Below are 27,376 nucleotides of genomic sequence, written 5' to 3'. Positions count from 1 at the left end.
TAATCTCTGCCTCTTACAGTCCAGTGTTTCAATACCCAAATCTCATGTCATGCATCAGCTAACAAACCCAGTCTAATGGCATCTTCCAATGACAGACAAATGACACCATGGGTGATGAGTTGAAGGTTACATGGAGAGGAAGGACTCTGCTCTGTCCTGGGGACCCTCTTTCATCTGGAAAGGACCACTGTTTGTTTAACTCTTAATGACTTTTCACTTCTTCCTTCCCCCAGTTTGTAAAGGCTCCTCAGATTCCCAAAGGTTGAAGTCAAGGTCTTGTTTTGTTTTCATCTTCTCCTAGATGATTATTTAAATACTAATTGCATGGCTTAGTTTGATGTGAACACTTAGTAATATATAATAATAATGTCTACCCTTGTCGAGTGCTTATTATGTGCCAAGCACTAATGTTCCTGAGCTTTTTCAATCCTCATTAAAAACCTCATGAGATATGCATTGTTTAAACCTCTTTTTTCAAAGATGAAGAAACCGAAGTTTGGGAGGCTAAATACTATACTCATCACACAGCTGATAAGTGGCCTTTTCCAAGAGTCCTTCTTTCAACCATATTCTACAAATGTAGCAGTTTTCAAAATGTAGCATGTCCATTTCTAACAGGAGTAAGAATTTAAAAAATAAAATTTGGGATTTGGCCCAGGTCACAGGCTGTGTCAATAAACCAAAGAATGGAAGAAAATGATGAGATTCAGGGAAGGTCAAATGCAGACCAATGCATCACCAAGGAAAATGTGTCGGGAATTATTACTACTACTAGGTGATGAGCAATCCATATCTCACAAACCTCCAGAGAGAGGGAATGAAATGAGAGAAGATCCAGAGGAGACAACATCAGTGATCAAGGAAAAAGGAATGAGGTTTGAACAAGAAGAGACAAAAAGATTAGCAGGTTCTATTCTGGGAAGATGAATACTTAGTGGCAGGTGGTACATCAAGATTGCACAGACCCTAGAAACCCAATTCACTTAAAACACAACTTCAGGGCTTCCCTGGTGGCGCAGTGGTTGAGAGTCCGCCTGCCGATGCAGGGAACACGGGTTCGTGCCCTGGTCCGGGAAGATCCCACATGCCGCGGAGCGGCTGGGCCTGTGAGCCATGGCCGCTGAGCCTGCGCGTCCGGAGCCTGTGCTCCACAACGGGAGAGGCCACAACAGTGAGAGGCCCGCGTACCGCAAAAAAAAAACCCACAACTTCACCCAGCTAATAATACATATTAAGAATTTATTCTGAGAATTGATATGCTTTGGAGGAGATGCTTAGAATATCTGTAACTTTGAGGTTTGGATTGTTAATAAATAAGGGAAGTTAGTGTATAAGAGAAGTTTAGGTGGTATACTCCTATTTCCTAAGTTCGAAGTACGCACTGCAGCCTGAACGAAGATTTCAAAATGCAAATCTGATCCTGGGATGCCTTCTTCCTTTACAGTGGCTTCTCACTGTTTATTGCTGTTAAGGATTTTTAAAACTCCTCAACACAGTCATGCAGGGAATTGAAAGTTCTTGCCTTTACTTTTCCATTATCCCCTGAATCACATTCCCCCTTGCTGGCAACTGTGGGTGGTTTTTTTTGTTTGTTTTGTTTTGTTTTTGCGGTACGCGGGCCTCTCACTGTTGTGGCCTCTCCGGTTGCGGATCACAGGCTCCGGACGCGCAGGCTCAGCGGCCATGGCTCACGGGCCCAGCCGCTCCGCGGCATGTGGGATCCTCCCAGACCAGGGCACGAACCCATGTCCCCTGCATCGGCAGGCGGACTCTCAACCACTGCGCCACCAGGGAAGCCCACTGTGGGTGTTTTGACAGTTCCTGCAGCTTACGAATTTCAGAGGGAAGCTCCCTCTTCTTGTCTTTCTGGGCCAGGTCAGGTCCCCACTTCCTGGGGCCCTCACAGCACCTCTTTTTCATAAGCCCCTGTTGCTTCCTCAGCAGATTAAACTCTGAGCAGGCAGAAGTGGGCCTGCCCTTGCTTATTTTGGTGTCCCCAGCAGTTCTAAGTAGGTAAAAGCCCTGGAAATACCTGTGAAGTAAAGGAACCCCTCGCCCTCCAGAGATGCCACTCTTCAGAGCCCAATTCTGGTTTGGGTAAATAAGGAAGTCGGTGGTGAAATGAGTGTTTTTATTTTGTTTTTGAAAAAATGGGGTGAAAAAGAGTCTTGCGTATGTCAACTAAGACACAGCTATGAAATCAATACATTTTAAACTATAATCAAGAGACTAAATTCTCCCATTTGCATTTAACCCCACTTAAAAAGACTCTGCTCCAAGCTTCCGTATCCCCTACCCTTTATATATCTCCATCTAAGACACTATATATATTTCACTTATTTATTTTGTTTATTGTGCATCTTCCCCACTAGGAAGGAAACTCCAGAAGGGAAGGGATGTTTATATTTTTTGTTCCCTGCTATATCTCCAGAGCCTAGAACAGTGTTTGGCACACGGTAAATAAATGCTCTGGATATATTTGTTGAATGAATGAGTTTAGGTTAGTAGTTTTCTTTGCGCAGCGGTAATAGGCAGAAAGCATCAATTAGCCCCAAAGGAAATTTTCATGCAATCCAGGTCTGAGTTTTTAAAAATCTTACAAAGATTATAGTCAATTGTGATCTTTTAAAATGAGGCTTCCTTTTATATCAGGGGTCCTCAAATTAAAGTGCACCAGAATCACCTGAGGGCTTGTTAAAAAATGCAGGTTCTCAACATCAGAGATTCTAATTCTGCAGCCTAGAGTCCACTCTACCAGTTCCAGGAGCTGCACTGGGTTGTGGCCCAAGGGCCTTGGTTTGGAAAACACTGGTTCTGACTGCACACTGCAGAGTCAGCACGTGCTGAGTATAAGTTGTCCCTCTCTACCACAGTGTCAGTTATTTACTTTTGCTCTGTACCCCTGTGCACCTTAGCAATGAATGATGAATGTCCCAGGGACAGGTCCTCTTCTCCCGATTTTACACATGGCGAAACACTGACTCACCCCTACCTCCCCACTTCGCCTCCGTTCCCAGGAATTTATGCGGTTCCCATCAGGAAGAGAGGCAGAATAACAGAGGTTAAAAAAAAAAAAAAAAGTGTGCAAAGCTACCAAGAAAAAGATGAGGGGGAAAGTGCGTGGTGTCCCAGCGTGGAGCCCAGACCTCCCCAGCAAGTAAATGCCTCCTGGGTCCAGCCTTTGTCTTGCCAATAGTTGGGAGAATTTTAGGGGCTTCCCCCTGCAGACTCGCGGGCCGGAGGAAAGCATTCCAGACCCTGGCGGAGGAGGAGCCGGGCGGAGCGGAGCTAGGAGGGGCGGGGCCAGGGAACTGCCTGAGGCGGCGGTGGGCAAGTCGGGCCGCAGGGAGGAGGGGAGGGGAGGTGTCTGAGCTCGAGGTGGGGCGGGGCCAGGAGAGCGGGGTGGGGCCTGAGGCCTGCGAGAGGCTGCTGCTGGCTACCCTGGCAGCGGGGAGGCGACGCGCAGGGCCTGGTCCCTCCGCTCAGGGGTGGGCGGTGCGGGAGGGCGCGGCCGGCTGGCTACGCGGGAGGCAGAGCGCTCCAGCGGCTAGTGCGAGGGCGCTTCGCTCTGGTCCTGGCCATGGCCGTACTCTCAGGAAGCCAGCGCTCCCGGGCTTCTCGCCCAGCTCCCTGAGCGCTCTCCCTTTTCGATCTCGGGCAGACACCAAGTTCTTTCCGGAGTGGCGAGTAAGGATGCGCTGAGGACCGCTGGGTCGCGCGTCTCGGGTGCCGCCGTGGGTCCGGGCGCCGGAGCCGAGCTGCGTGGGGCTGCCTCGATTTCCCCACTGCGCGCCCGCCGTCCCCCGCCGCACTTGATGTGCAGAGAGAAGCCGGACACCATGATCCTAACACGTAAGCTAGACTTGTGCCTTGCCGTCAGGCCGGCCGCAAGAGCCAGCTGCGGAGGGGACCCGCCGCGGAGGAAATGTCACCCTGCCTTGTCAAGTCGGTGCCTGACGTTCTGTGCTTTTGCAGCGCTTTCCGAGGAGGCTCGGAACCGAGTCGCCCGAGTTTCTTGGAGTGGAGGAGGTGGAGTGTGGGGAAAACAAGGGTCGTAGTTCGGGGAGGGAGGTCTTAATCTCGGGTAATGACCCCTGGGGGCCGCGGGCCGGCACGCCCGGTGGGCTCCGGGAAGGGCTGCGGGCTGGAAGGCGACCGTGACTGATGAAGTGAAACCCACAATAACTTCCCGCCCGGCCTGGGGGCGCAGGGCCGGTCCGGGATCGCAGGACCCGTTGGCTTCCTGCCCAGCTGCGCTGGCGGCCCTTCTATTCTTTTCTAAATCCCAGGCGGTGGCCTCTGGCTCTGAGGGTCGCGGCGCGATCTTCTTTCTACTCTCTTCCCTTCGAGGACCGTTCCGGGCTCCGTACTTGCTGTCCTTCACCATACAAGTCCAAAATCAACGTTGACTCTCTTGAGAATCTTATTTAGGGATGTTTAGACCGTAGTGACCCTTGGAAAGTTTTTTTTTTTAACTACTTTAAAGTAAATTCACCAAAAAATTGTTTTAATTTCCAGCCGTCTTTGTTCAAGTATTTTAGACGCTGGAAAATAACTCAGGCTTAGCCAGGAAAGTCTCGCTTTGGTGGCTGCCGGCCTCTGGAGAATGTTGGAGGTGTTTAGCCAGTCCAACATGTGGGGCGCCTGCTGGAAGGCTATGCCTTCACGTGCTGGGGCGTTGGATTGGGTTTCCTAAAATGCCCCATGGAGACGCCCACGCCCTTGGCTCCGGAGGAGGCGCCCGCGCGCCGAGAGTCCCAGGGCCGGCGAAAGGAAGGAAGCGCACCGCGCGATCCGGCTTTTTCCGTAGCGAGGCGACGGCCTTTTGGACCCCTACCCCCCTCTGTGTCCCTGTCCCCACCTCCAGCGTCGCGGGCCGAGCCTTTGATCCTTCGAGAGGAGTTACACCTCTGGCCACGGCAAACCGACGCCGCCACGTGTAACTTACTGTCTCCGCGCTACTTCCCCAGCGCACAGCCCCTGTCTCGAGGGGAGTCAGAGCGAGTCCGGAGTGAGGCCGGCGGGGTGGGAATCCTGGGTCTGCAGCCTGCTTGCTGGGCGAATCTGGGAATTGACAGGACCTCTCTGTACCTCCTTCATCTGCAACATGGGGGTAATAACTGTGTTTACTGCGTGGGGAGGTGTTGAGGATCAAACGAGCTAATACAAGGGCTTAGCCCAGTGTCTGGGACTGATGTTCAGTACCCAATTTATGCTAATTAGTGTAGAAGTAAGCCCCTGCGTATAGTCATTAATCTGTACTGTGGAGAAGAAAACCTTTCCTCATGCTTGCGTTGACTGAGTCATTTTACACTCAACTTGGTTAGCAAATGGGTACATTCTTAGGATTCAGAAGCTGCCTCAGTGATTGCCGGTGAGATGGAGGAATGCAGTCCAGGCAGAGCCATCCGTTATGCAAAGATGCGTGAGGGCGGAATATATGACGCATTTGGATGGAAAAAAATCACAGCTATGGAGAAGGCAGAATACTGAGTCTCAAATTACATTTTTTTTTTTTTTTTTGCAAAACTCTGTTTGCTGAAGGGATGAGGGAAAATAATAGCCCAGCAGAACTCTGGATGTAAATCTATCAGCAGCTCCAAGAGGTTGACTAATTCAGCATCCATCTGGACTGCAGGCTGGTCCTCCGCAGAGATAATTTGCCGAGCATAAGTGTGGAATTAATGCAGGCACCCAGTGCCATCTTGGCTTGCAGCCTGCAGCAGATGGTCCGAGGGGTGCCCCGTAAGTCAACAGCCCCCCTAATAGAACTAAAGTCCTGGGAAATGAGTGTCAAATAGTTAGCAGATGTGCATTCAGACGTTATTTCGAGACGTTTTCTGAGAAAATGTTGGCGGTTGTGTGTATTAATTTTTATTGTGGCCTGCCAGATTTACAGCGTGGTCCAATCCTAGGTGCATATTTTTTTCATTAGCACTACTGTTCAGAGTTTAAAATGAAGCACAGCAGACTTTCTCTCCCAGCTGTTTTTAAAAGTTTGCTTTTGACAAAACCAGATTTTATTTTATTTCAAGCCACCTTACACCAGGGGGCCGCAACCCCGGGCCCGCGGACCCATACCGGTCCGTGGCCTGTTAGGAACCTGGCCGCACAGCAGGAGGTGAGTGGTTGGGGAGCGAGCGAAGCTGCGTCTGCTGCCGCCCATCGCTCTTCATCACTCGCGTTACTGCCGGAACCATCCCCCCACCCCGGTCTGTGGAAAAATTGCCTTCCGCGAAACCGGTCGTGGTGCCAAAAAGGTTGGGGACCGCCGCCTTACCAAACTTACTGGAAGCTCAAGAAAGGGGGCTGACATGGTTTCCCTACTCCACAGAATGAGATTAAGTAGCTTCCAACTTGATCTTTCCCAAGAGTGGATGAGAAACGTCATTTCAGTGACTTACTTATGTATTAACTTCCTAATTGTGGATCTTATGAGAAACACCATTTACCTCCTTAAAGAATGAAAATGTTACACTGTTAAGCAATTAACTATGGCTAAGTGAAGGCGGTGTTCCAAGTTTTAATACACTGGACTAATCAAAGGATTTTCCTATAGTTTTGGAGCAAAGGTTCTGAGAGACCGGATGCCCCTTTAAAAGTAAAGCCTTTTTTTCTTTATTTTGTTATTGTTCTATATTGTAGTTCAAAGACCAAGCAAAGTTTAAGGGTGTTTTTACATTAAAGGGGGGTGTTTGGTTGCTTCTGGAAAATATACCAGATTAATAGAAAAGCTTGTTATGATTAAACAATTTATCCCTGTGAAGTGGGTGAAAAATGTAGGTAGTACTTAAACTCTTCCTTGTAAAACTGGTGTGGGGCTTTAAAGAGGGTATGGGAGGCCCCAGTGAGATGCCTTGCAATCAGAAGCTTGGTGGGATTCCAAGAGGCGGTTTTAAATACAAAAATAAGTACTTGGGTTTCCCTTGGTGTCCCCGTGGAGATTTTAAGCCATGATGCAACGTTCAAATGAGAGTGGTATTTTTATGACTTAGGTGGGTAAATATGCAATTTGAAAATATTCAGGGGAGGGTGATTTGGTTCAGAAGAATGGGGGCATCCAAAGTACAGTGGGTGAAGTGAATCGTACTTTTCTGAAGAGAGCCTTGTGCTGGACAGGATGGTCCAGTATTGTAAACACGCGTTTCTCATGCTTAGCTCTCCTTCCTAGCAACAGGAAGACGGAAATGAGGCCATGCAAAAAAAAAAAAAAAAAGACCCTGAAGGTTCCAGACAATACTTGACCCACCCTAGCATTCACCCTGTACAACCAGAGGACTTGCAAAAATAAAAATAACTTCAGATGTTTCCCCTTCCTCCCTGGACATTGCCAAATCGCTAAAGACCGAATTCTCAGTGCTTTAGAACATTATAGCACAAGCTGGCCCATGGTACAACTGTCAGGGAGGCTCACGTCATGCCAAGCCTGTTGAAATTATAAAGCAGACCCGGGGAGAAGGGTGATTTTCATTTTTAAAGTTGGGTTAGTCTAATGCTTAGAATTATATGAGTTAGAATCCAGTGGAGGAGAGAGAATTTAATTTCTAAACTTAGTCGTTTCTCTTGAGTTTCTCTGAGTGTTCATTTTAGCTGGGTTTACCTCTAAGACACTTACTTCGGCATTGGGGGCTACAACACAAAGGAGTAATCTATACAGCGTTCAAGACATCAAAAATTGTCCTCTTTGCTGGTGGTCAGGGGGAACTTATACCCAACCATAAAGTATAAATATCCAGCACTGTGTCCTAAAAAGCACAGTCCCAAGTGCCTCTTTTCCATGGCTGTGAAATTAGGAGGAAAATGCTCTTCTGCAGTGGATTTTCACAATTGTCTGTGTATCTGATTGTGTGGCCATTGTGTAGGGAGGAGTTCCGGGACTTGATGGTAATTCTTACTCTTTTAAGAAGGACAGTGCTATAGGGTTAAAATATGTTTTATAAGAATGGATGGCTGGAGTGAGTACAATCAGTGGTGTTTTCTTGTCGCCTCAAATTAGTCAGAAATCTCATTAATGTAAAAGGGGTAAGATTCCCAGATGAGAAAGGCTCTTCCTGTCTGTTTGTACTTTTCCTTGTGGGAGCCTGTGTTGTTGTTAAGGATTATCATGATCAATGATAAGTAGGGTGTAGTCCTGCTGGAGCTTCTTTAATTAGGTCTACTGTGTCTTAACATTTTTTTCACTAGCTATTCCCTTCTTGCCATCATAATTAACAATGGGTAGGAAGAAAGTCTTGAGTTTTTAGCCCATATGTATATAGATAGATAGATAGATAGATACACACATAAACAATAGTCATCCTTCTCTAGTGTGGATACTCCTTTTTAATTTTTATTAAAAATCCACAGACTTTTGACAGAATAGTAATAACATTATAGAAGCTAAAATTTATTGTGAAGTTTGCTTTCATTGTCACATGTAATCTTCACGGCAACCTCACAAAGTAGATACAATTATTCCCATTTTACAGATGAGGAATCTGAGGCTCGGGGGAGTTCACTACCTTGCCTGAGATCACCTGCTGTACATGATAGCTAGGATTTCATCCAGGTGTGTGTGGCCGTAGATTCCAATTACGGACATATATTTGGCAGGAGTTGATTCAATTGAGGAAACAATATTTGGTGGCCAAATAGAACCTTGCAATTACTTTGCGGTTTCCTAGGGGGCTTGTGCTGGTAGGTAGAGAGCTGAAATGTTAGGGTCCCAGGCTGACAAATGAGTGGTTTCTGCGCCCTGTCTCAGGGGCCTCATGAATGGAGAACTCGAGCCTCTGTCTTTAATATTTGGGGAAGGGGGTTGGGATACCATTTCCTAGCCCCTATTGACTGTACTGAACAGTGCTTTCTTCAGTGAAATTCAGTGAAAGTATTCCAAAATAATATTTCTAAGGGAAAGTTTTCTCCCAGCCGTCACTGAAAACATTTTGAATGGCATCTTGAAAAGGCCTACCTACCAGGAAATAGTGTTCTTGGGCACCAAAAGGTAAAATATTATTCCTCACTAAAGCCAAGCCAACACACAATGGGAATCATTCTCTCTAATCCTTCATCCTTGTTTTTTAAAATGCTGCTACTAGAGTGAGTTTCATAGTGGAAAGTAAGCTCCTTTTCTGTCCACACATACCTCAACTTGATGGCCTTCTCACGTCTTACCCCCTCCCACCTCCAGGAGAAAAATCAAAGGCGAACTGAAGGCTGAGGTCAGTGCATGGAGTCCTCAGATGCCTTTGACACCTCCCATCCACATTTTGTTCTCTTCCCTGCCCCACCTCTGAGTGTCCTGTGGAGAGGGCTGGAGGCTGCTTCCTGCAGCTCGACAGAAAGGCGCCTTCCTCCTCCTTGTAGGAGTCTCTAGAGGATGTCTGAGGGACAAAAGTTTTCCACACCCTGAGTTTGTAGCATTTCCCAGGCTGCAGCACTTAGGAAGCCAGAGAGGAAGGGACCTGGGAGGTGCAGTCCAGCCTTGCTATGCCCGTTGTCACACTCAGGTGACGAAGTAGATAGAAGATGCAGAAATTCTGAAATCATCTTCACCTGCCGTCCTGAGTTTGGAGAAGTCATCAACTCATAAAAGGACATCTCCTCACAACTCCCCTTTTCAAACTGTGTGGCACCAAAAAGGGATCTTGTATTGTGCTTATGCATTTGTAAAAGTCATTCCATGTGAAATTACAGAACTTTGCAAAGGCAGCCTGGAAAAACACTGCCTCTTCCCTACTGGGGGCAACTGAGTTGCCTGGACGTTCAGTGACTAGTCCAAGGTCATGTGTGAGTTGAATGGAACTTCAGACCCCTTCCTGCCCCATGTGTAAACAAAACGGGGAAACAACAAAATAAGGATCTTAATGTGTTTGTAGGAAAAATGTATGTTATAAAACCAGTAATGTTCTTAAACTAAACAGATGGACCTGAGTCACATTTTGACCAGTAGATTTTGTGTGTTTGGGGGGCTGGGTGTCAAGAGCGATTTTGATGAAAATAATTCTTTAGCTCACCTAGAAAACAGTAATACTTATTTTTCTTACACCTTTCGCACAAAACTGAGAAAGTCACATTGAACACAGGCATACCTTGGAGGTATTGCAGGTTCGGTTCCAGACCACAAGAGTAAAGCAAGTCACGTGAACTTTTTCGGTTTCCCATTGCGTATAAAAGTGATGTTTGGGGCTTCCCTGGTGGCGCAGTGGTTGAGAGTCCGCCTGCAGATGCAGGGGACACGGGTTCGTGCCCTGGTCCGGGAAGATCCCACGTGCCGCGGAGCAGCTAGGCCCGTGAGCCATGGCCGCTGGGCCTGCACATCTGGAGCCTGTGCTCCGCAACAGGAGAGGCCACAACAGTGAGAGGCCCGCGTACCGCAAAAAAAAAAGTGATGTCTAAAAGATTATGTCTAAACATAATGCTGTTTAGCATTTTTCCAACAGCATTTTTTAATGCTGTTGGAAAAGTGGCCCCAATAATAGACTTGATCAACACAGGGTTGCCACAAACCTTCCATTTGTAAAAACTGCAGTATCTACAAAGTACAGTAACATGAGATCTGCCTGTAGTGCTTCCTGTTTGAGGTTAGACGTAGGAGTGGCTAAAAGCTGCTTGTATTAACCAGTATCTGCCATGTTTTTATTTTCATTGGTCTTTGATAAGGCAACTTGATGTTTCATTCAATTCTAGATCTTTTTTCTCTGTCAGGATGCACTGAAATATGAGTGAACAGTTTCTTTAGAATCTCTCACTATTCTCTTTATTTCTAACTTAAGGTTTTTGTAACACTACAATTTGCACAATATTTTCTCTCTCCTGTGCTATAACGCTGTAGAACTTAGGGAAAAGGCCAAAGATTGGGGAGGGGTTGTTTAGTAGAATAAGCTTTGCTAACATATGTAAAAGAAAGACTTGATGAGCCTGTCAGTCTTTAATGGTGAAGATAGGGAGGTAGTTGTTATTTTAGGTTTGTGACCAGGTATTTTTGCCTTGAAAAATAAGTTTAAAAGGAAGTGGATTACATAATCGTAAACCATGTACTTCACTTAATGAAAAAAATGAGGCTCAGAAAAATAAGGCCCTTAAAGTTGGTTTAAGATGGTTTCCTTTCTTGAAATTATTTTCTTAATCTACCCAATTATCATCTTTAAAGGACTTAGTATTTAAAGAGCTCTTTCAAATCACTTTTCTTAGTAATGCATGGTTTGAAATGCATAAATATTTGATGCAAAATACTAGAAGTGTGTGTGTGTGTATGTGTGTGTCAATGGAAGGTTTTTTTGCCCCACCCCAGATTGAAATGAAGTAGAAAGATGTGATGATGCAGTATCCATTTCCTTAATAGTTTATTTTCATTTCAGTTTGACTATTTTGTGTTGGGTAGTAAGTGCCAATGTTTGATTCATTGGGAGATGTTTTCTGTTCCTGGAAATAACTAGATCAACTCAAGCCTGGAGTGCCTGAAGGTGCCTGGTCATGCCTGGGCTTAAACGAATACAGAGCTGTTTGCCTTTGCAAGGGAAGGGCATATATTTTTTGATATGAGCTACTTGCTTTTTCCCGGTTTGTGTGTTAAAAACTGTGTTTTGCAAACACTTGACCTAAATGACCCCCAGAGGGGATTTCAATTCATTTAACTCTGCATTGCTAGAGTGTGGCCTCCTGTGCAGAATCTCAGGTGTAGCTTTGCCTTGTGTGTCCCAAGATTTCCGTTTTTCGATGCAGAGCCATTTATTAAGTTGTCATCACATCATTGGGGGAGATAGGTCCTTTTTTCCCCCTTTATGTTATTTCTAGGAATGTTCTTCACTAGAAAGCGACATATCTGCCTCCAGATCTCAAGCAGGAGAGGGGAAAAAAACTTAAAAAGAGAACTCCCTCAAAACTCCCAGTTCTTACTTGTACTGGAAAACAGTCTAGTGATTTAAAAGTGAGGGTGGTCTTTGTAGGCAAGACTGCAGTGTGCAGGAAGTTCTCTAAACAGGAGTGAGGCCTGGGTGGCTCTGGACCTTAAGCAAATTACCTAAACTTTGGACCAGCTTCCTCATTTGTAAAGAGAAAACATGAAAAGTTCCAAGATGCTTTCCAGCCCCCAATTCACTGGTTAGGTAGATGCCAGGATGGTGCTATTAACTGAAACATAAATGTACAGGATCAATAAACAAAGTAAAACTCAAAGTTTTCTATGGGTTGAAGTGTTTTCTTCCTATAAAGACTAATTTTAGTTTGAGGGTTGTAGATATACATAAGCAAAAACACCTAGGGTTTTGAATTCTCTGTAATATGAACATTGGCTTCATAGGACAAATAAAGAAATTGATTATTAAGAAGCAAATTAGATACTTCATCAATAAGCCAGTAAATTTTCAAAATTGGAGAACTCAAAGTAGTTACTATTGATCTAACTTTTTGAAGGAAGAAGGATGTCTCCATGTAATTGATGATAAATCTGGAAAATTAACAGAAATGGAACCTAGTCTAAAGGTTGTCTCAGAGAGCAAGGGAAATGGGCATAAAGGAATTCTTAGAGTCAGAAACAGGGAATTTACGAAGCCTATAGCAATCCCACATTTTACAGATGAGGAAACCGGTCCAGAGAGATTATTTTCTTAAGGCTGCTTAACTAAGCAATGGATTCTTTCCTGGACCTATTTTCCTGAGCTGTTACAGGTCATACTTTGCCCCCTTTCTGTGATGGATTATTAGAAGGAACTTGGGAAACTCAGATGCAAAGCTCTTTTACATCTGAGGAAATAGTGTTGGTTGCTCATTGGGTAACCAGGCTGAGGAGACGCTTATATCTGCTCTGTGGCATAACCCGCTTTCCACTGCATGCCTCCCCTTCCTTTGTTCTCTGTTACAGTAAATTGAGACTACGTACCATTCCTTCACACACACCTGTGCTTTGCCAGCTCTCCGCTTAGCTTATTTTCTTTTATTCCAAATCTCCTCTCCTGCAATCCAATCTTATATAAAATATCATAAGGCCTCCTTAAATAGAGGCTGAGCATGAAAATGAGTGCCCAAGCAGCCCCCTCCCTCTCTCCCCCTCCCACCTCTGAATTCATAACGTGTCTTTGTCACATCACAATCTCCTCTGTACTATACAGAAGTGTTTTAGTTTGCTGTTTTCTTTTTCTTTCTTTTTTTTTCTCCTCTCCTTTCTTCCTTCCCTCCCTCCCTCCCTTCCTTCCTTCCTTCCTTCCTCCTTCCTCCTTCCTTCCTTCCTTCCTTCCTTTCTCTTTAAGAAAAAGCTGTGTGAGAATAGTGTATTTCAAATGGGTTGCTTTGGGAGGTAACAAATAGTATTTTTTAAAATAGAGTGGGAAAATGTAAGACTGCATTACTTATTGTAAGTGTTATTTGGGGAAACTTGTTTCACTCTTGTATATGCTCATACACACACGTGTGTTTGTGTACATGAATGGGTGCATGTATACACATATGCATATATGTGTGTGCCAGGTTACAATGTAAAACGTGTTTCTTATGGTGGATCCTGGTCTGAAAAATTAAAACAACTTCACTGGAAGAAAATCACATTGCAGTTTATTTATTTATGTAATACTTATTTGTCGAGTAACTACTATGTGCGCTACACTGTTGGCAGTGCTTGGGGTATAACAAAGAGTAAAACAGGCAAAGAAACTGGCCTCTTGCGAGTTTGCAGAGGGGTGAGACAAAATACACACAATAAACGTTTTGGAAGAAGAAAAAATAAAGCAGGAAAGGGGGCATGGGGTGTGTGAGATCAGTAAGGCTGGATCAGTTAGCCGGAGGTAGATGGGGTGACAGAAGGGGTAGAGGAAGGAGCTGGGCTGGGTGGGCCATCGTTAGACCTCTGGCTCTCACCTGTGAAGTGGGGATTCTTAGGTGCTGCCCAGACAGGGTCCCTTGGGACTTAAATACAGGGATCTCAGAAGAGCCCTTAGGAAACCAGTTCATTCCTAAGTAGAGGATCATCTGACATCATGCCCTTAACTGTGAATTACCTTTCCCTTTGGCTTCCAGCTTCGGGGCAGGAACCTGTGCCTTTGATTGTCCCTGAGCACAGCTGGCAGCACAGACGGTGGATGTTCAATAAATAAATATTGAGTTAAGGGGGGAAATGAAGGGTGATTGGCTTCACGTAAATGTGTGGCTGTACTAGAATATATCTGAAGGTGGATTGGGGTCAGCTCCTGTGAGGCCAAATGGCCTAGAAACTGAATTAGTATTGGCCGGTCTTCCAAAAGCTTCCTAACTGGTTTCTTTCAGAATAGGCACAGCAAATGTTTAGAATTTTTTTAGGCTTCTGAGGGTAGGAATGTTGCTAGTGGCTAGTCATAATCTTTGCTGTGATTAGATAACAGAAGAGTTTAATAAATATTAATATATATGTTGTGCTATCTGACTTAGCCCAACCAGGAATTCACTTTACATAGGTAACTCCCGATAACCAGTCTTTGACAGTGTATGTGTTGAACATTTATTTTTATTAATTGCAAAGAGACAGGGGTTTAAGTTGTAGTTCTCTAAGTCTGTCTTTGAAGGAAGGGAAATTTTAATGGGTTCTTTTCCTTCAAACAAATGTATGTGTGCTTCCAATGTGGAAAAAGTAGTCTTTCAGGATATACAAATGAATTAAGAAGCTTCTGGTATTTGCGCCTCACCATACGAGGAGGGTGGGGGAGAGGGGTTGATGGGGTGCAGAGGGGGAATTTGTTTGCGGCAGGAGAGAGAAGAGATAAGAACTTGAAGTGTTAAGAGAGCATATGCATCCTGCGAACCCCAAGGAGCTCAGGAAGACGGGGGCAGAGCTTGCATTTGGAGGCCTTCCAGGAGCGGGATGGCTGGGCAGAGGCCGAGTTAAGACGGCTGTGGTCTGCTGAGGAGTTGGGACTGTATTGTGTGTGAAAGGCAGTGGAGAGTCATGGAAGAATTCTAAGCAGAGGAGTCACGTGATGAATTATGTATTTCATACAAATCAATCCAGGGCTCAGGAACCCTTTGGACTAGGATACATTTCTTGGGGGCAGGGGTTATCAGAGAGTTCAGCTGGGAGGCTGTTAGGATAATTGGGGAAGAAAGAGTCTGGGATAAAGGCGTGCAAAGAGATGTTGTCTGGTTCAGTGGTTCCCGATCCTGGCCACCTTTACATTTACTTAGGAGCTTTTTAAAAAAGATGTTGTTTGGGCCCTCCCTAGATGGAGAAAATCAGAATACCTGGGAGTGGATAGTGGTGGGTGGTTTTAGAAAGCTCCCCAAGGTGATACCTACTAGGATCCAAGCCTCAGAGCCACTGAGATCAAGTGTCTGAGGCTGTGGTTTGCTTCTCTGCCCTGTGAAACCCTGTGCCCGGGGAGGTTAAGCTGTTGGTGCCCAGCTGTACGGCAGTCCTGTAAAATTGGCCACCTGAACGGAGGCGAGAGAACTGATCATTTGAAGTAATTACTCCTCCATTTGAAGGAATTTTTGTGACCAGGGCAGGCATCTTGGTTTAGATCAGAAAGCACTGCCTGCCTTAACACAGCTGACGTGCTTCTCCATGGCTGTAAGAACATCAACATTTCCATGGATCTTGGCCCGCAAGTCTGCCATAGTTGGGGGAATCCAAGGAATCTAGAAAATGTTTGAATTTTCTTACATTCCTCCAATTCCTTAGAATTTTATTTAAGAGGTAAAGTCCATGGAGCTTTTGCCTTGAGCCCTGATTTCAGGAGCACATTGCAAAGAAGGCAGGAAGCAAGCACGAGGGTTCGCACTGTGAAGGTAGAGGAAAGGGAAGATGGAAGTAATCACATCCTGCTTCGACCCGATTACCGTTGCTCAGCCGCTAAGATCAGCGAGTTCAGCGGAATGATGACGGTGTTGGGGAATTTCTGTTTAACTTACTGTTGAGAGGTAAGGGGAAGATAGGGTCATCCCATCATGCCAGGAAGCATGCAAATATGGCCTAATGGTTCCCAAGCCTTACACCAAAGGTGTCCTGAACCTCATTCATCTAATACAACTAATTATTAAAGGTGGCGCCAATAAAAATTTCCTGTTTCCTCCTTCACACATTTGTCTGTTGTTTGCTAAGAGAAAACCCAAGTCTAAAAGTGTCCTTGTGTTTCCACTGTGTTTCCAGTTTCTGATGGCGCCTCTGCCTGGTGGGGAATGTTTTTTAAAAACCGTGCTGATAGTTTTTCATTCGACCACTGAAGGAAAAGTCACACCCTGAGAACTGGTTAGAGGCCTCCAAAAACAGGCATGGGGAGTTAAAGTGACAGCAGTAATGCAATGTTTACCTGGTTTTGTTTAATATTTTACATGTTGTTCACTGTTGCATATTTTCTCAGGAAAATCCGGTGTTGCTCATGTCTGCAAGCCTTAGCTCTCCTGTTCACTAGGGCATTTGAATGGAAAGGAAGCTTGTTTTCGAGGAGAGCTGGTTGTTTCTCCACTTGTTTCTCCATCTGCATATCTTGGGGATGATATTCCCAACCCATGTGGGATGATATGTGCAACCCACGTGTTAGGATCAGTATGAGGGGTCAAGGAATTCATATGCCTTAAGTACTTAAACTGGGCCTTGTGCACAGTCAGCGCTCAAGAAAAGTTAGCCATTGACAGAATTGTCAGGAGGCATCTGGGAAGACTTCCTAGAGGAGGTGGCGCTTGGACTAGGCCTTGAAGGATAATGAGGGGATAGGAGAGAACTTCCAGCCAGGGATGTGTGGGGAGATGAGGAAGGGCGAGGTTTACTTTGGCTGGGGTATGGAGGGAGTACAGGGAGCTGAACAATTCATTTGGATGCCACATGGAGAACCTTGAAAACCTAGGGAGATATTTAGACTTGATTTTCTAAGCAGTGGAGCTCCAGGGAAGTTTTTGCAGGAGAGACGAGATCAAAACTGTAATGCAGGAAGTTTGATGAGGCAGGGTTGGTGGCTGGAGTCTCAGAGAGGAGAGAATTGGAAACTTGGAGTTTCAGTTAGGATAAGAGTCAAAGTTGTGGCCTGGATCCAGGGAACTAGAAGGGGTAAATCCCTAACTGACCTGGATGTAGACATAGGTTCATTTCATGTTAAATAAAATGGAAATACTGATTTTTTTAAAAATCAGTACTTAGATCGTTATCATTTTCACTTGGTAACTGGAAAGGGGTGGGAGTGAAGTCAGTAACTGTCTCATTTATTAAAAAATCAGTGACAGTTGGGCTTCTCTGGTGGCGCAGTGGTTGAGAGTCCGCCTGCCGACGCAGGGGACACGGGTTCGTGCCCCGGTCCGGGAGGATCCCACGTGGCATGGAGTGGCTGGGCCCGTGAGCCATGGCCGCTGAGCCTGCGCGTCCGGAGCCTGTGCTGCGCAACGCGGGAGACCACAACAGTGAGAGGCCCGCGTACCACAAAAAAAAAAAAAAAAAAATCAGTGACAGCTTTTTACAATTTTTACAATTTTCTAATTCTGATTTCTATAGAAACAGTGGGTTTAAGTTCTCATTTATTATTATGCAGCCTAAGTTTTCATGAATGGACTTTGTTAAATGTACAGGCTTGTCTGTTTCCCATGGTTTCATATCTAAAAGAAAGACATTCTCATCTATTTTAGGGAAAGGAAAAGGAAGGTAAAATTACTAGTCTCTGTAGTTCTTGGAAGTGCTGCTTTTTAGCCATTGTAGACCTTTCATTAAATTATCTGCTGAAGAAGCAAACCTTGGCCTGTTCACATCATTTCTTTCTAACCAAGTGGCCCTAAGAAGAGTGGCTGTTTGAACACAGCTTTTTTGATCGATTTTGGTCATTTGGGGGCATTTCTTTTTGTAGTGGTGGAAAATGAATAAGGATGACAACACAGCAGTAGGCATTTATGTGTTCCTGAAGTTACGTGGGACCTTAAGTGAGTAATATATGTGAAAACACTTTGTGATTTGTAAAGTATTATATAAATTTAAAGGTTTTTTAGAAAAATAATACCTTATATCTTTCGTGCCTCTTGGCATGAAGCCATTTTAATAAGAAATCAGGAACGTTCTCTAAGTAGGTGGTGATACTGGCTGGAGAATTGTGTCCAGTTAAGGTGTGTGTGTGTGTCTGTGTGTCTGTGTGTGTGTGTGTGTGCGCACATGCGCATGTGCACTGATCTGTTGTCATATCTGAGTATGACACACAGAAAGGGTGTCCACAGAAAGGGTGGACGTTGAGAATTTCTGGCTACTCACCACTTATTAAGTAAAATATTTAGAAAGCGAATACATTTACTTTTTAGCAATCTGTTGTTCGATGTCTAACAATGTGTTCAGTGGAAATAACCTCCAGATAGTCAGAAGAATTGAGATATTTAAAATATTTTTAAAAAACAAAACACTTAGCTTTTTTTCTTTCCATATCTATCTTTGAGCGAGGGCCATGGGGATAGAGAAAAAAGTATTTTCCACATCCTTTAAAATAAAATGTTGAGCTTTTATATGTTTTTCCAGCAATATAGTTCTCTGGAAAATGTTTATTTTATGATTTTATATAAATCTTCATTAATTCCTTTCTGAAACAAGGTATGGTTATAAATACATGAAAAAATGTTAGCGCAGGTAATTCACATTGGACAATTCTATGATTTAGTACAAACATCGAGATTCTTACACATTCATGTCACTCTATCCTTCTTCCCCGAATTCAGTCCTGAATCTTGTGTTTTATGATGCTACTTTCATCGCCACACTGAAAAGATTCATGAAAGTAACAAACCTTGCCGTGTCATCTATTGCTTCTCTGCTGCCATAATTGTTTCTGTTTGGGTGTTAACTAGCTCATCAGAAGGTAGCAGCAGGCTTTTATCTTTGGCATGTCGGTTCAATAAGGACATTCCTACTTGCTTTAATGAATTTGAGTGTTCTTAATTCTTTTTTCTTTAAAGACCCAAGGAACTCGTAAAATAATAGTTTAAAAAATGCTCTGAAACTATAAAGTCACTAGACAAAAGTGATATCTACATACTTCTCCGTGATGGACTGTCAACCTCCTATCTGGCTCAGAGGAGAGATGCATAATGAAGATTTGAATCTGGAATAAATTAAGCAATGTTGAGACATTTATAAATGAGTGACTAGCCTTACATACCTTAAGTACTCTAATGGTCTGAGGAAGGTGGGAAGAGGGTTGAAAGAATATTCTTTGTGCAAACTGAGAAACTAATGACTGTGCTGACCTCCTCTGTGCTAACGGGATTGTAAATAAGTGCTTGAGTGAATTTGAACGCAGGTGTGTTAGTTGCTCTTGGCCTTTCTGTTTATCAATACTATCTACAAGATGTTAACCACGGGGAAGTAGAAGCTTTATTAGGCATCTCAGCCTGCCAAGATTGTGGGGTTTGTTGACTTAATGCCCTCCAGGGCCCCTGACTGCCCAGGCCTCTCTTACTGCCTGATGCACCCGAAGGCACACCTTCACAGCCCCTGGGCAGTTACACGCATCCCACTGGGTGGCAGAAGCTCAGTCCCTTTGGTCAACTTAGTGCTCTTCCAGGGTGTCAGATGTACTTGGTGGCCTTTTATTGATGTGAAAAGTAAAGCAAGTTAGTCCATCTAGGCCTAAAATTAATAATTATTTAACCCTTCTTCAACTTTCTCATTAAGCCCTATTTTTTTAATCATTTATAACCAGAACACAGAAGCAGCACAGAGTAACTTACTGCTGGGACTCCATTTTTGTTTTTTGTCTTTTAAAGGAAAGATGGATAAATACATATATTTTTTAAAGTCTGAAAAGATGCACAAAAATCGAAACCATTTGAATAAGTGGATTTTCTTTTTCGCTTTTTGCTTATCCCTTTTCAACAGATGTCGTCTTTTGCTTATATAACAAAACCAGAGTTTATTAAGGAAGAAGAAGTACGCTGAGTTACACATGACTAACATGTTTGTCTGTCCTCTGTTCTATTCTAGAAATTGAAGCCAAAGAAGCTTGTGATTGGCTACGGGCGGCAGGATTCCCCCAGTACGCCCAGTTGTATGAAGGTGAGCCGGGAATGCCATTCTTTTTTAATGGACAAAATCATATCCTTGGTTCATGATTATAACTTTTTTATAAGTTTTGCACTTTTTTAAAAAATTTTATTTTTAAATTTTTGGCTGCATTGGGTCTTCGTTGCTGTGCGCAGGCTTTCTCTGGTTGTGGCGAGCGGGGACTACTCTTCATTGCGGTGCACAGGCTTCTCATTGCGGTGGCTTCTCTTGTTGTGGAGCACAGGCTCTAGGCGAGTGGGCTTCAGTAGTTGCAGCACGCGGGCTCAGTAGTTATGACACACGGGCTTAGTTGCTCCGCAGCATGTGGAGCGCGTTGAGTCTCGCTCATGCCCTGAGCCTCAGGCTGCCCAGGGTGGGCAGAGTGTGCTCTGTGCGAGGTGAGGGGAAGATGCTGTTTATTTAAAAGGGAGGCTTATTGTTCTCTATATGAAATCATTAAAAAAAAACTACAGTTGTGAACTCGTGAGCTCTATTTTATGGGTGATTTGCAAGCCAAGGTTGGGTGGATAGTGAAGTGACTCCTACCTTGAGAATAAATGACTTCTAAGGCCTCTTCCAACTTGAGCATTCTTTGTTTCCTTAACTGTACCGAGACGACAGCACCTGGTGTCTCTCATTCATCCATCCCTCCATCTATCCATTCATCCATTCATCCCTCCAGCCATCCAGCCATCCATTCAGCTAATCAACAAGCCAGTATTAATTCTGCACCAACAGGGATACCCACCACTGTGGTAGACGCTTCATATTTTATAGAAATAAAACAGTTCATACCTCAAAGAAATTGCCAAAAATCTCAAAAAGCAAGCGTAATATTGGTTAATTTACATTTAAAGAATACATCTTTTTTATTATCACTTAAGAGGAAGGAGATGCTGGGAGACATTTAGCCATGATGTGACAAAACTGCTGAAAGATCCAGGTTAAATGATGTCTCTTCAGTCTTTTCACCAGGGATGTTCAGCTCTTCTCACGATAAATAGTGATTTTAAAACGTGTCTTTTGCTCTTCCGTCCTTCTAGGATGACAACAAGCAGGCTGCTTCCTGTAGCAATGGCAGTGGGCTCTCAATTGGAGCTGGTGGTCACCAGCATCCTTCTTTAACACACGAGCAAAACGCCATGAACCCGTACTAAGAACGGACACAGGTTTTCAGCTTGGAAATGCTAGCATGGTCGGCAGGGATATAGAGGGGGTGGGGGTGCTCCCCGGAAGCAAACTGGGGCAAGACCACAGAGGTCGTTTTACTTCCCTGGCTCACTCGGCTTGTTTAATTCCTTACCTCGTTTATAATGCCTGCCCTTCCTCATTGTAGCCCAGACTGAACGTAAGATATTTCTCCATGAAGATGGGTTTAAAATTATTTTATAGTTAGACTATGTAGAATATCTTACTCTTCCTCCATTTCAGAGAATATCTCCAATTCCTTTTTCTTTTTTCCTTTCGTCTTTCTTTTTTTTTTAAGGTGTTTGGTTAACCTGCATGTTTATTATGGTGGGGAGCTGCTTATCCTTCCTTTGGGAGAATCTTTGACCTGTTGCCGTTTACAGCATCTCTGTCTCTCGGTAGAGCTTTGGTGGCGGTGGGGTGCGGATCAGCATTCTATTGGATTTTCAGTTCACAGCTCTACTGGAGATAAGGAAGGATAATTACATTTGCAGTGGTAGTAACATGCTGTCCTTTTGTTCTTGTGTTTTGAAATTAAATTTCCTTCAATTATGTCAAGTTTTGGTGTTGATTTGCTGCCAAGAAGCCCTTTCTTGTGATGTGTATGTTTGCTAAGATCCAGTTCCGGTCTGTGTCTTACATCTTTCCAAATCCTAAAATGCAGACTGTATTTTCACAAGTTACATTTTGGGGTCCCTTGACATTATAAGTCTTTTGAAGCATAAACCTACTTTTGAAGTTATACTGTACATTGTTCTGAGCATTTATAATCTCTCCCCTTCATCCTACCCCTATGTGCAGGGTGGGTACACACACACCACATGCCATCCCACTCATTCCTTGATTCCTGTTTACCTTTATTTCGGTCCTTGACAATATAAACATCCTGCCCTTAAACCCAAGCTGAAAGATTAAATCCTAACCTGAAGAACTCTGAGAAATACTGAAAAAAAAAAAAGATGTAATTATTTCACTCTTCTCTTGAATTTAGTCCCTACCTATCCTAGAATTTTTTTTTTTTTTTTAAACAGAATTTTAAAGTTAATTTGGATCAGGAAAGTGAAATACAGCTCTGGGTACACTGAGTTAGGAATTGCTAAAATAACAGAGTTGCTTTCTCAGATGCATGTAACAGGCATGTGAACTTTACAATTTACATTTGTTAAGGATTAAAAATATATTTTTTAATATCAGGTCTGTCCTTTAATACTTAGAGTGCAGGTTATCTGTTCAAAGTGAAATACAGTTGCCAGAACCTTCAAACAGCTTTACAGTCTGGCTTGCTTGTATTTACTAATAGTTCACGTTCACTTTAAGTCTTCTCTTCTATTGCCACTATAGTGGTGCCACTAATCATTTGCCTGAGAGACTCGGTCTATAAGGTAATGAAGAGATAAATCCTGTGATACTGAATTTTATGAATTTCTTCATAAATCTTTAGGCTCTAGCTACTTCATTGGTCTGCCTGTCTTACCATTCAGAGAACAGGATCACTAATCTAATGCTAGCCTTCAGAAAAAAGAATAGACCACATACTCATTATGTTAGTTTCCAACATTATTTAAAAAAAAAAAAAAAGGTACTCGTAAGTGTCATCTCTGGAAAATAGATGACCAAGAATAAGGAGCTCCATACCATCCTGTAAAACCAATGATCCTAAGTTAGAAACCATAAAAACGTAAGGAACAGTCACGTGCTCCCTAGTCAACCCCAGAAGTAGAACATTGTTAGCTACTCGCATCTCCCAAACTACCAATAGCCATGTCTGTTTCAGTATGCAGCATTCGCCATTTCGGGGGCCAAAGCGAGTTTTTGGTTCTGTTAATCCTGGTGTCCTGCAGTGCTCTTATTTTGCCTATTCCTGACCCACAGAGTTGCATAGCAGGACTCTCCCTCATGATATTTTATAAGCGTTTTACTAGGAAGGCCCATTATTTACCCTAAGTGCTTGGAACACCAAAGAGGGATAACTTGCTTTTATCTAGTGGCAATTCCAGAGCTGTTGCAAATTTCCGCAGAGGGGCTGCTGGTCTTCTTCCTCCCTGCTCTTCCTGGAGTGTATTTATCAACAAGGGACAGAGAAGGGAATTCTTTCATGGAGTTGACTTTTCCCCCCTTTTTGCTTTTCGATTGTAATAGAACTTACGTGTTCTTAGAGTCGTGAACTCTTCCAAGGGTGAAAGGATTTGGGATTCTATTGTTCTACAGCTGCTTTAGAGCTGGCCTTTTGTTTTAGTGGGAGTTATATAAGCTCCTGGAAAGCCATATGGAAGTGCTAGTATTCGTTTAAAAATAGCACATCCTTAATTCTCCTTAGCTTTTGATGTCATGCAAATGGTTGGATTCCATTGACAACTACCATAGTTCTCTAGATCTTTCCTTGGCCTGGTTTTCTGTGGCCTCTTCCCTGACCAAATGTGAGCAAAGACACACATGGGAGGGAAAAAACAGCCACATTACCGTGAACATCCTTCTGGTATTCATTCTGGTTTAAATTATAATTTTCATGGCAGAGGTCTGTTGCCTGCTGATGTGTGTAAAGGTGGAACAGTGTTTTGAACCACTTATCTTTGCAACAGACAATCTGAGTCTGCAGACCACTTTATTCCAAGCTCCTTTAGGACACTGATGAAATTGGCTTAAGCTGCTTTACATACCCACAGCACTTGATAGGGAGTGAAGTGTCCTGCAAACAGTAAGTATTCAATAAATTACCTTGTTTTCTTCCCTCTGCTAAACTGGGCTGGATTGGCAAGAGCTTGGGTGCTCAATAAACGTATTTGTTTTTCTTTTTCTTATAGATCTCCTGTTCCCCATTGATATTTCCTTGGTCAAGAGAGAGCATGATTTTTTGGACAGAGATGCTATTGAGGCTTTGTGCAGGTAAAAGGAAATACTTTGAGTGTTTTCTTTCTCTTTTCTTCTTTTTAAAGAACATAGTACTTATCACTGATGAGATTGCTTTTGTTCTAAATATGTCAAGGTTTTGATCCGTAAATGGATATAGTGATTTACTTCATTATAAATCATAGGCCTTTTGATTAGAATAAGTAACTTCCTGTCATTTAGTATTGCCATTCAAATAGCACTGTCCTGGAATGTGCTCATACGACTGCTAGAGCAGACAATGTCCAGGAAGTTTGGAAACTTGGAATAGGGGGGTTAAGGCAGTGCAGTTGACTGTGCAGTCCCAGCCAGGTACCCTCGCCAACTCAGAGCCTCTGTTGTATTGAATGGAAATGACGCTCAGAGGGACAGATGGAAGTAGGGGCTGTGGCAGACTAGTGGCAGGAGGGCCGTTGCTTGAATTCCAGGAAAGCATTTCCGCAACTCTTCAGCTTCCCCAGGCACACCGTCCTAACAGTAGGGTTAACTAAGGCTGTAAAGTAACTCAGCACAGCCTTTAACATAAAGTAGACAGGCAGCAAAGGAGCATTGATGGGAAATGTGAACAAAACTGTTCAGAAACCCACGTTCGTGGTGCTGGTGGATCTTCAGGCGGAGGAGCAGCTCGCAGGGTTTAACGAAATGGAAGTAATAAAACACGCAGCAGAAAATGACAGGACACTGATACTCCTCGCTGACTCTTCATGACATATTATTCATTTTAAGTTAATCATCCTTTGAATTTTTCTCAAAACCTATAAACCATCAAAGCTGAACTCTGGAGAAAAAAAATTATACATGGACAAAATTCACTTGTCGATTTGATCGTAAAATTAAAACAATTTTCTTTTAATTTCAATATTAATTTTAACTCGGAAAAACATCATTAAGGTTGAATGGCACCCGGGATTTATTTCCCCTTTATAGGCAAAGAATGCAGTTGTAGCTTTGTGAAAGTACTATTTTTGCCTCTCTTATGTAATACAGTGTTTTCTGAAGCACTTAAGTTAAGCAGGGTTTTAGGGGAAGATAGGTAGGATGTTTAAAATGGAGTAATAGACTAGTTCTCCTGGCTTAAGAAAGAAAAAAATGTCACATTAACCACAGAAATACTGTCACTTTTCAAATCCAATGGAATGATTGCTTAGAAATGTCCAGGGTTTGTACACTTTTTCTGGAAGAAACTTAATTCCAACTCCCCACCCCACTCCCTAGAGTGTAATATCATAGCTATGTCATCTGGAATGAAAAAATTTCACCAACACAGTTTAGGAGAGAAGGAGTCTGCATCTGGAATATAAACTACTCCAGACATTTTTGAAATGTTTGAATGCTTAGCTGTGGAGCAGAATTAATTTCTTTTCAGTTCATCATGGGTGATAATGCATAGAGATGACATCACTCCTAAGATGTAACCTAGGAAATATTTACTAGGTTACTGCGTCAGATCATGCATTTCACACATTTCAGGCTACTTAGTGAGCGTGCCCTCTGAACAGCAGCCACAGCTTAGGAATTCCTGGGTCATAAAAATATCACTGCAGCATTGCAGCCCAAAGGATCGTGATTAGATTCTTGAATTTCTTTTTCTTTTTTTTAAATATCAGTTTGAAACGTAGTTACCCTCTTCTGGGGATAAGGGCATCCTCCGTACTTTGTGATTCACACTGGCTACACTGGCTCTTAACGCCATCAGAGAAGCTGCCTCCCTTTAAAAGGAGTAAATCTATACTCTTAGATCTTTTGCAAAAAGAAGAGCCTGAAAACAACTAGACCTTGATCTCTTTGGATTCTGCAAGTGTATTCTGATTCGGCTTCAGTTTCTCTCATGTGTAGAATAATATCTCATATGTTAAATGTAAGAAGGAAATGCAGTGATGGATGGCAAGTGCTTTAAAAATTATTAGGCCTAAAACCGACACCCAGAGTTGAGTATGTGGAGAAAGGCTTGAGGTTGGGGTCAGAATTCACAGGAACAGTCATCAGCTTGTTTGTAATGGAAAACCCAAGGTCTCTTGTCCACGTGTTCGCATAAATAGACTTCTCATGGCAAATGATTTTCCTTCGAGAGGGCTAAACAAATGTTCTGAAGAAAAAGGTGGGGACAGGCATCTTCCTTGAAAAGGCACTACAGGTCCTGAGCTGTCAGCAGAGTAGTTGAGGATACTTGTTTAACTGATGATGTGATATTCATCTCATCTGCTAGACTGGCCTCTTCCATGTACTCTCTCAGCCCGTGAAATTCAAAGGGCCAGCAAATCTTGAATCTACAGTGTTTGAAATTTTGCCTTGTCATTTGTCAAGTTTTTTTCTAGACGGACGGACTTTTTTGTAGACCTCCATCTTTTGCCTTGTTGAAATATTTTGAGCAGTTGATTTTAAATATATACGGTAATTAGTTACAAAAACGCAGCTGAAAAGTTTTACCTTAATAAAATATTATTAAATATTTAATATTTTTACTTTAAGTAAAACATTTTTAGATTTGTTTTGAACGAAATAATTGTTACATGGTTTCTCTTTCCTGCCGCCCCCCTACCCCAGCCCCCCCCACATACACACGGATGGAGTACTCCCATGTACACACTAGTATACACTCCCATGTTCTGCTTAATGATTATTATAAACATTCATGTACTTATAACTTTTGCAAATCTTAAAGCTCCTTTGGTCAAAAATCTGGTAGGAGCTGATCTCTTAAAATAGTCTACTTAGAGCAGAAAACTTGTAGCTTAATGTTTTCTTGAGAATGTTAATGATACTGTCTTCAATAGTTTGTAATGACCAAAAGTTGTAAGTATGCAACCACTAGATTTTTGGGGTATAGATTGCTAACCAGCATGCTTACACACACACTTGTAAGGGATAAACGTACTTGTTTCCTTGGAGAGATTGCCTTTTGTCCCAATCTTGCTAGCTTTGCTGTATAATCCAACCCTGATGATAAGGCCCAGATTCTGAGAGTATCACATTCAGTATCAATACTGGAGGAGTAATTCGCTTGTCTTGACGCGTATACAGGTGATAATGCAAACTGTGACCTACTCTTACAATACCTTTTATGAAATATTCTTTCTCTTTAGAGTTTCTGAAAAATATCCCATCTCGCTATCTTCCTTTGGGATTACAACTGACTCCTATGAGTACAGCAAAGAATTATGCAAATAAGGTGATAATCATGTAATGACAAATAGATATCCGTAGTATCATCTCCAGTCTGCACTTTATTGTAAAACAGCCCTTGAAGTGCCTAAACTCTGTGAAGCAGCTGGCCACGTAGTAGATTTCAACTACGTTACTGTTTTGGTCCTATTAAGAGAAAAGCAATTGCATTATTGCCAAGAAAGGATTGGAACAATT

The 27,376-nt window shown here is 43.2% G+C and overlaps 1 protein-coding gene across 4 annotated transcripts in view; it reads left to right on the top strand.

The window, feature by feature from the left end:
* The window catches only part of DLC1 (DLC1 Rho GTPase activating protein), a 401,992-nt gene that overhangs the window by 354,677 nt on the left and 19,939 nt on the right, over nucleotides 1-27,376 (top strand). For 3 of the 4 annotated variants that reach the window (XM_067721869.1, XM_067721870.1, XM_067721871.1), the window contains 2 exons: nucleotides 19,883-19,954; nucleotides 23,932-24,013. In XM_067721869.1, the coding sequence (XP_067577970.1) occupies nucleotides 19,883-19,954; nucleotides 23,932-24,013 (154 nt within the window). Of the gene's footprint in view, nucleotides 1-3,489; nucleotides 3,853-19,882; nucleotides 19,955-23,931; nucleotides 24,014-27,376 lie in introns of those variants that run through there. The other variant, XM_067721873.1, reaches the window with a different exon arrangement.

This window comes from Pseudorca crassidens, chromosome 21 (assembly GCF_039906515.1).
Source record: "Pseudorca crassidens isolate mPseCra1 chromosome 21, mPseCra1.hap1, whole genome shotgun sequence".
NCBI classification, from domain to species: Eukaryota; Metazoa; Chordata; class Mammalia; order Artiodactyla; family Delphinidae; genus Pseudorca; species Pseudorca crassidens.
The sequence above is the reverse complement of the archived record's forward strand: the minus strand, read 5'-3'. Positions and strand labels throughout refer to the sequence as shown.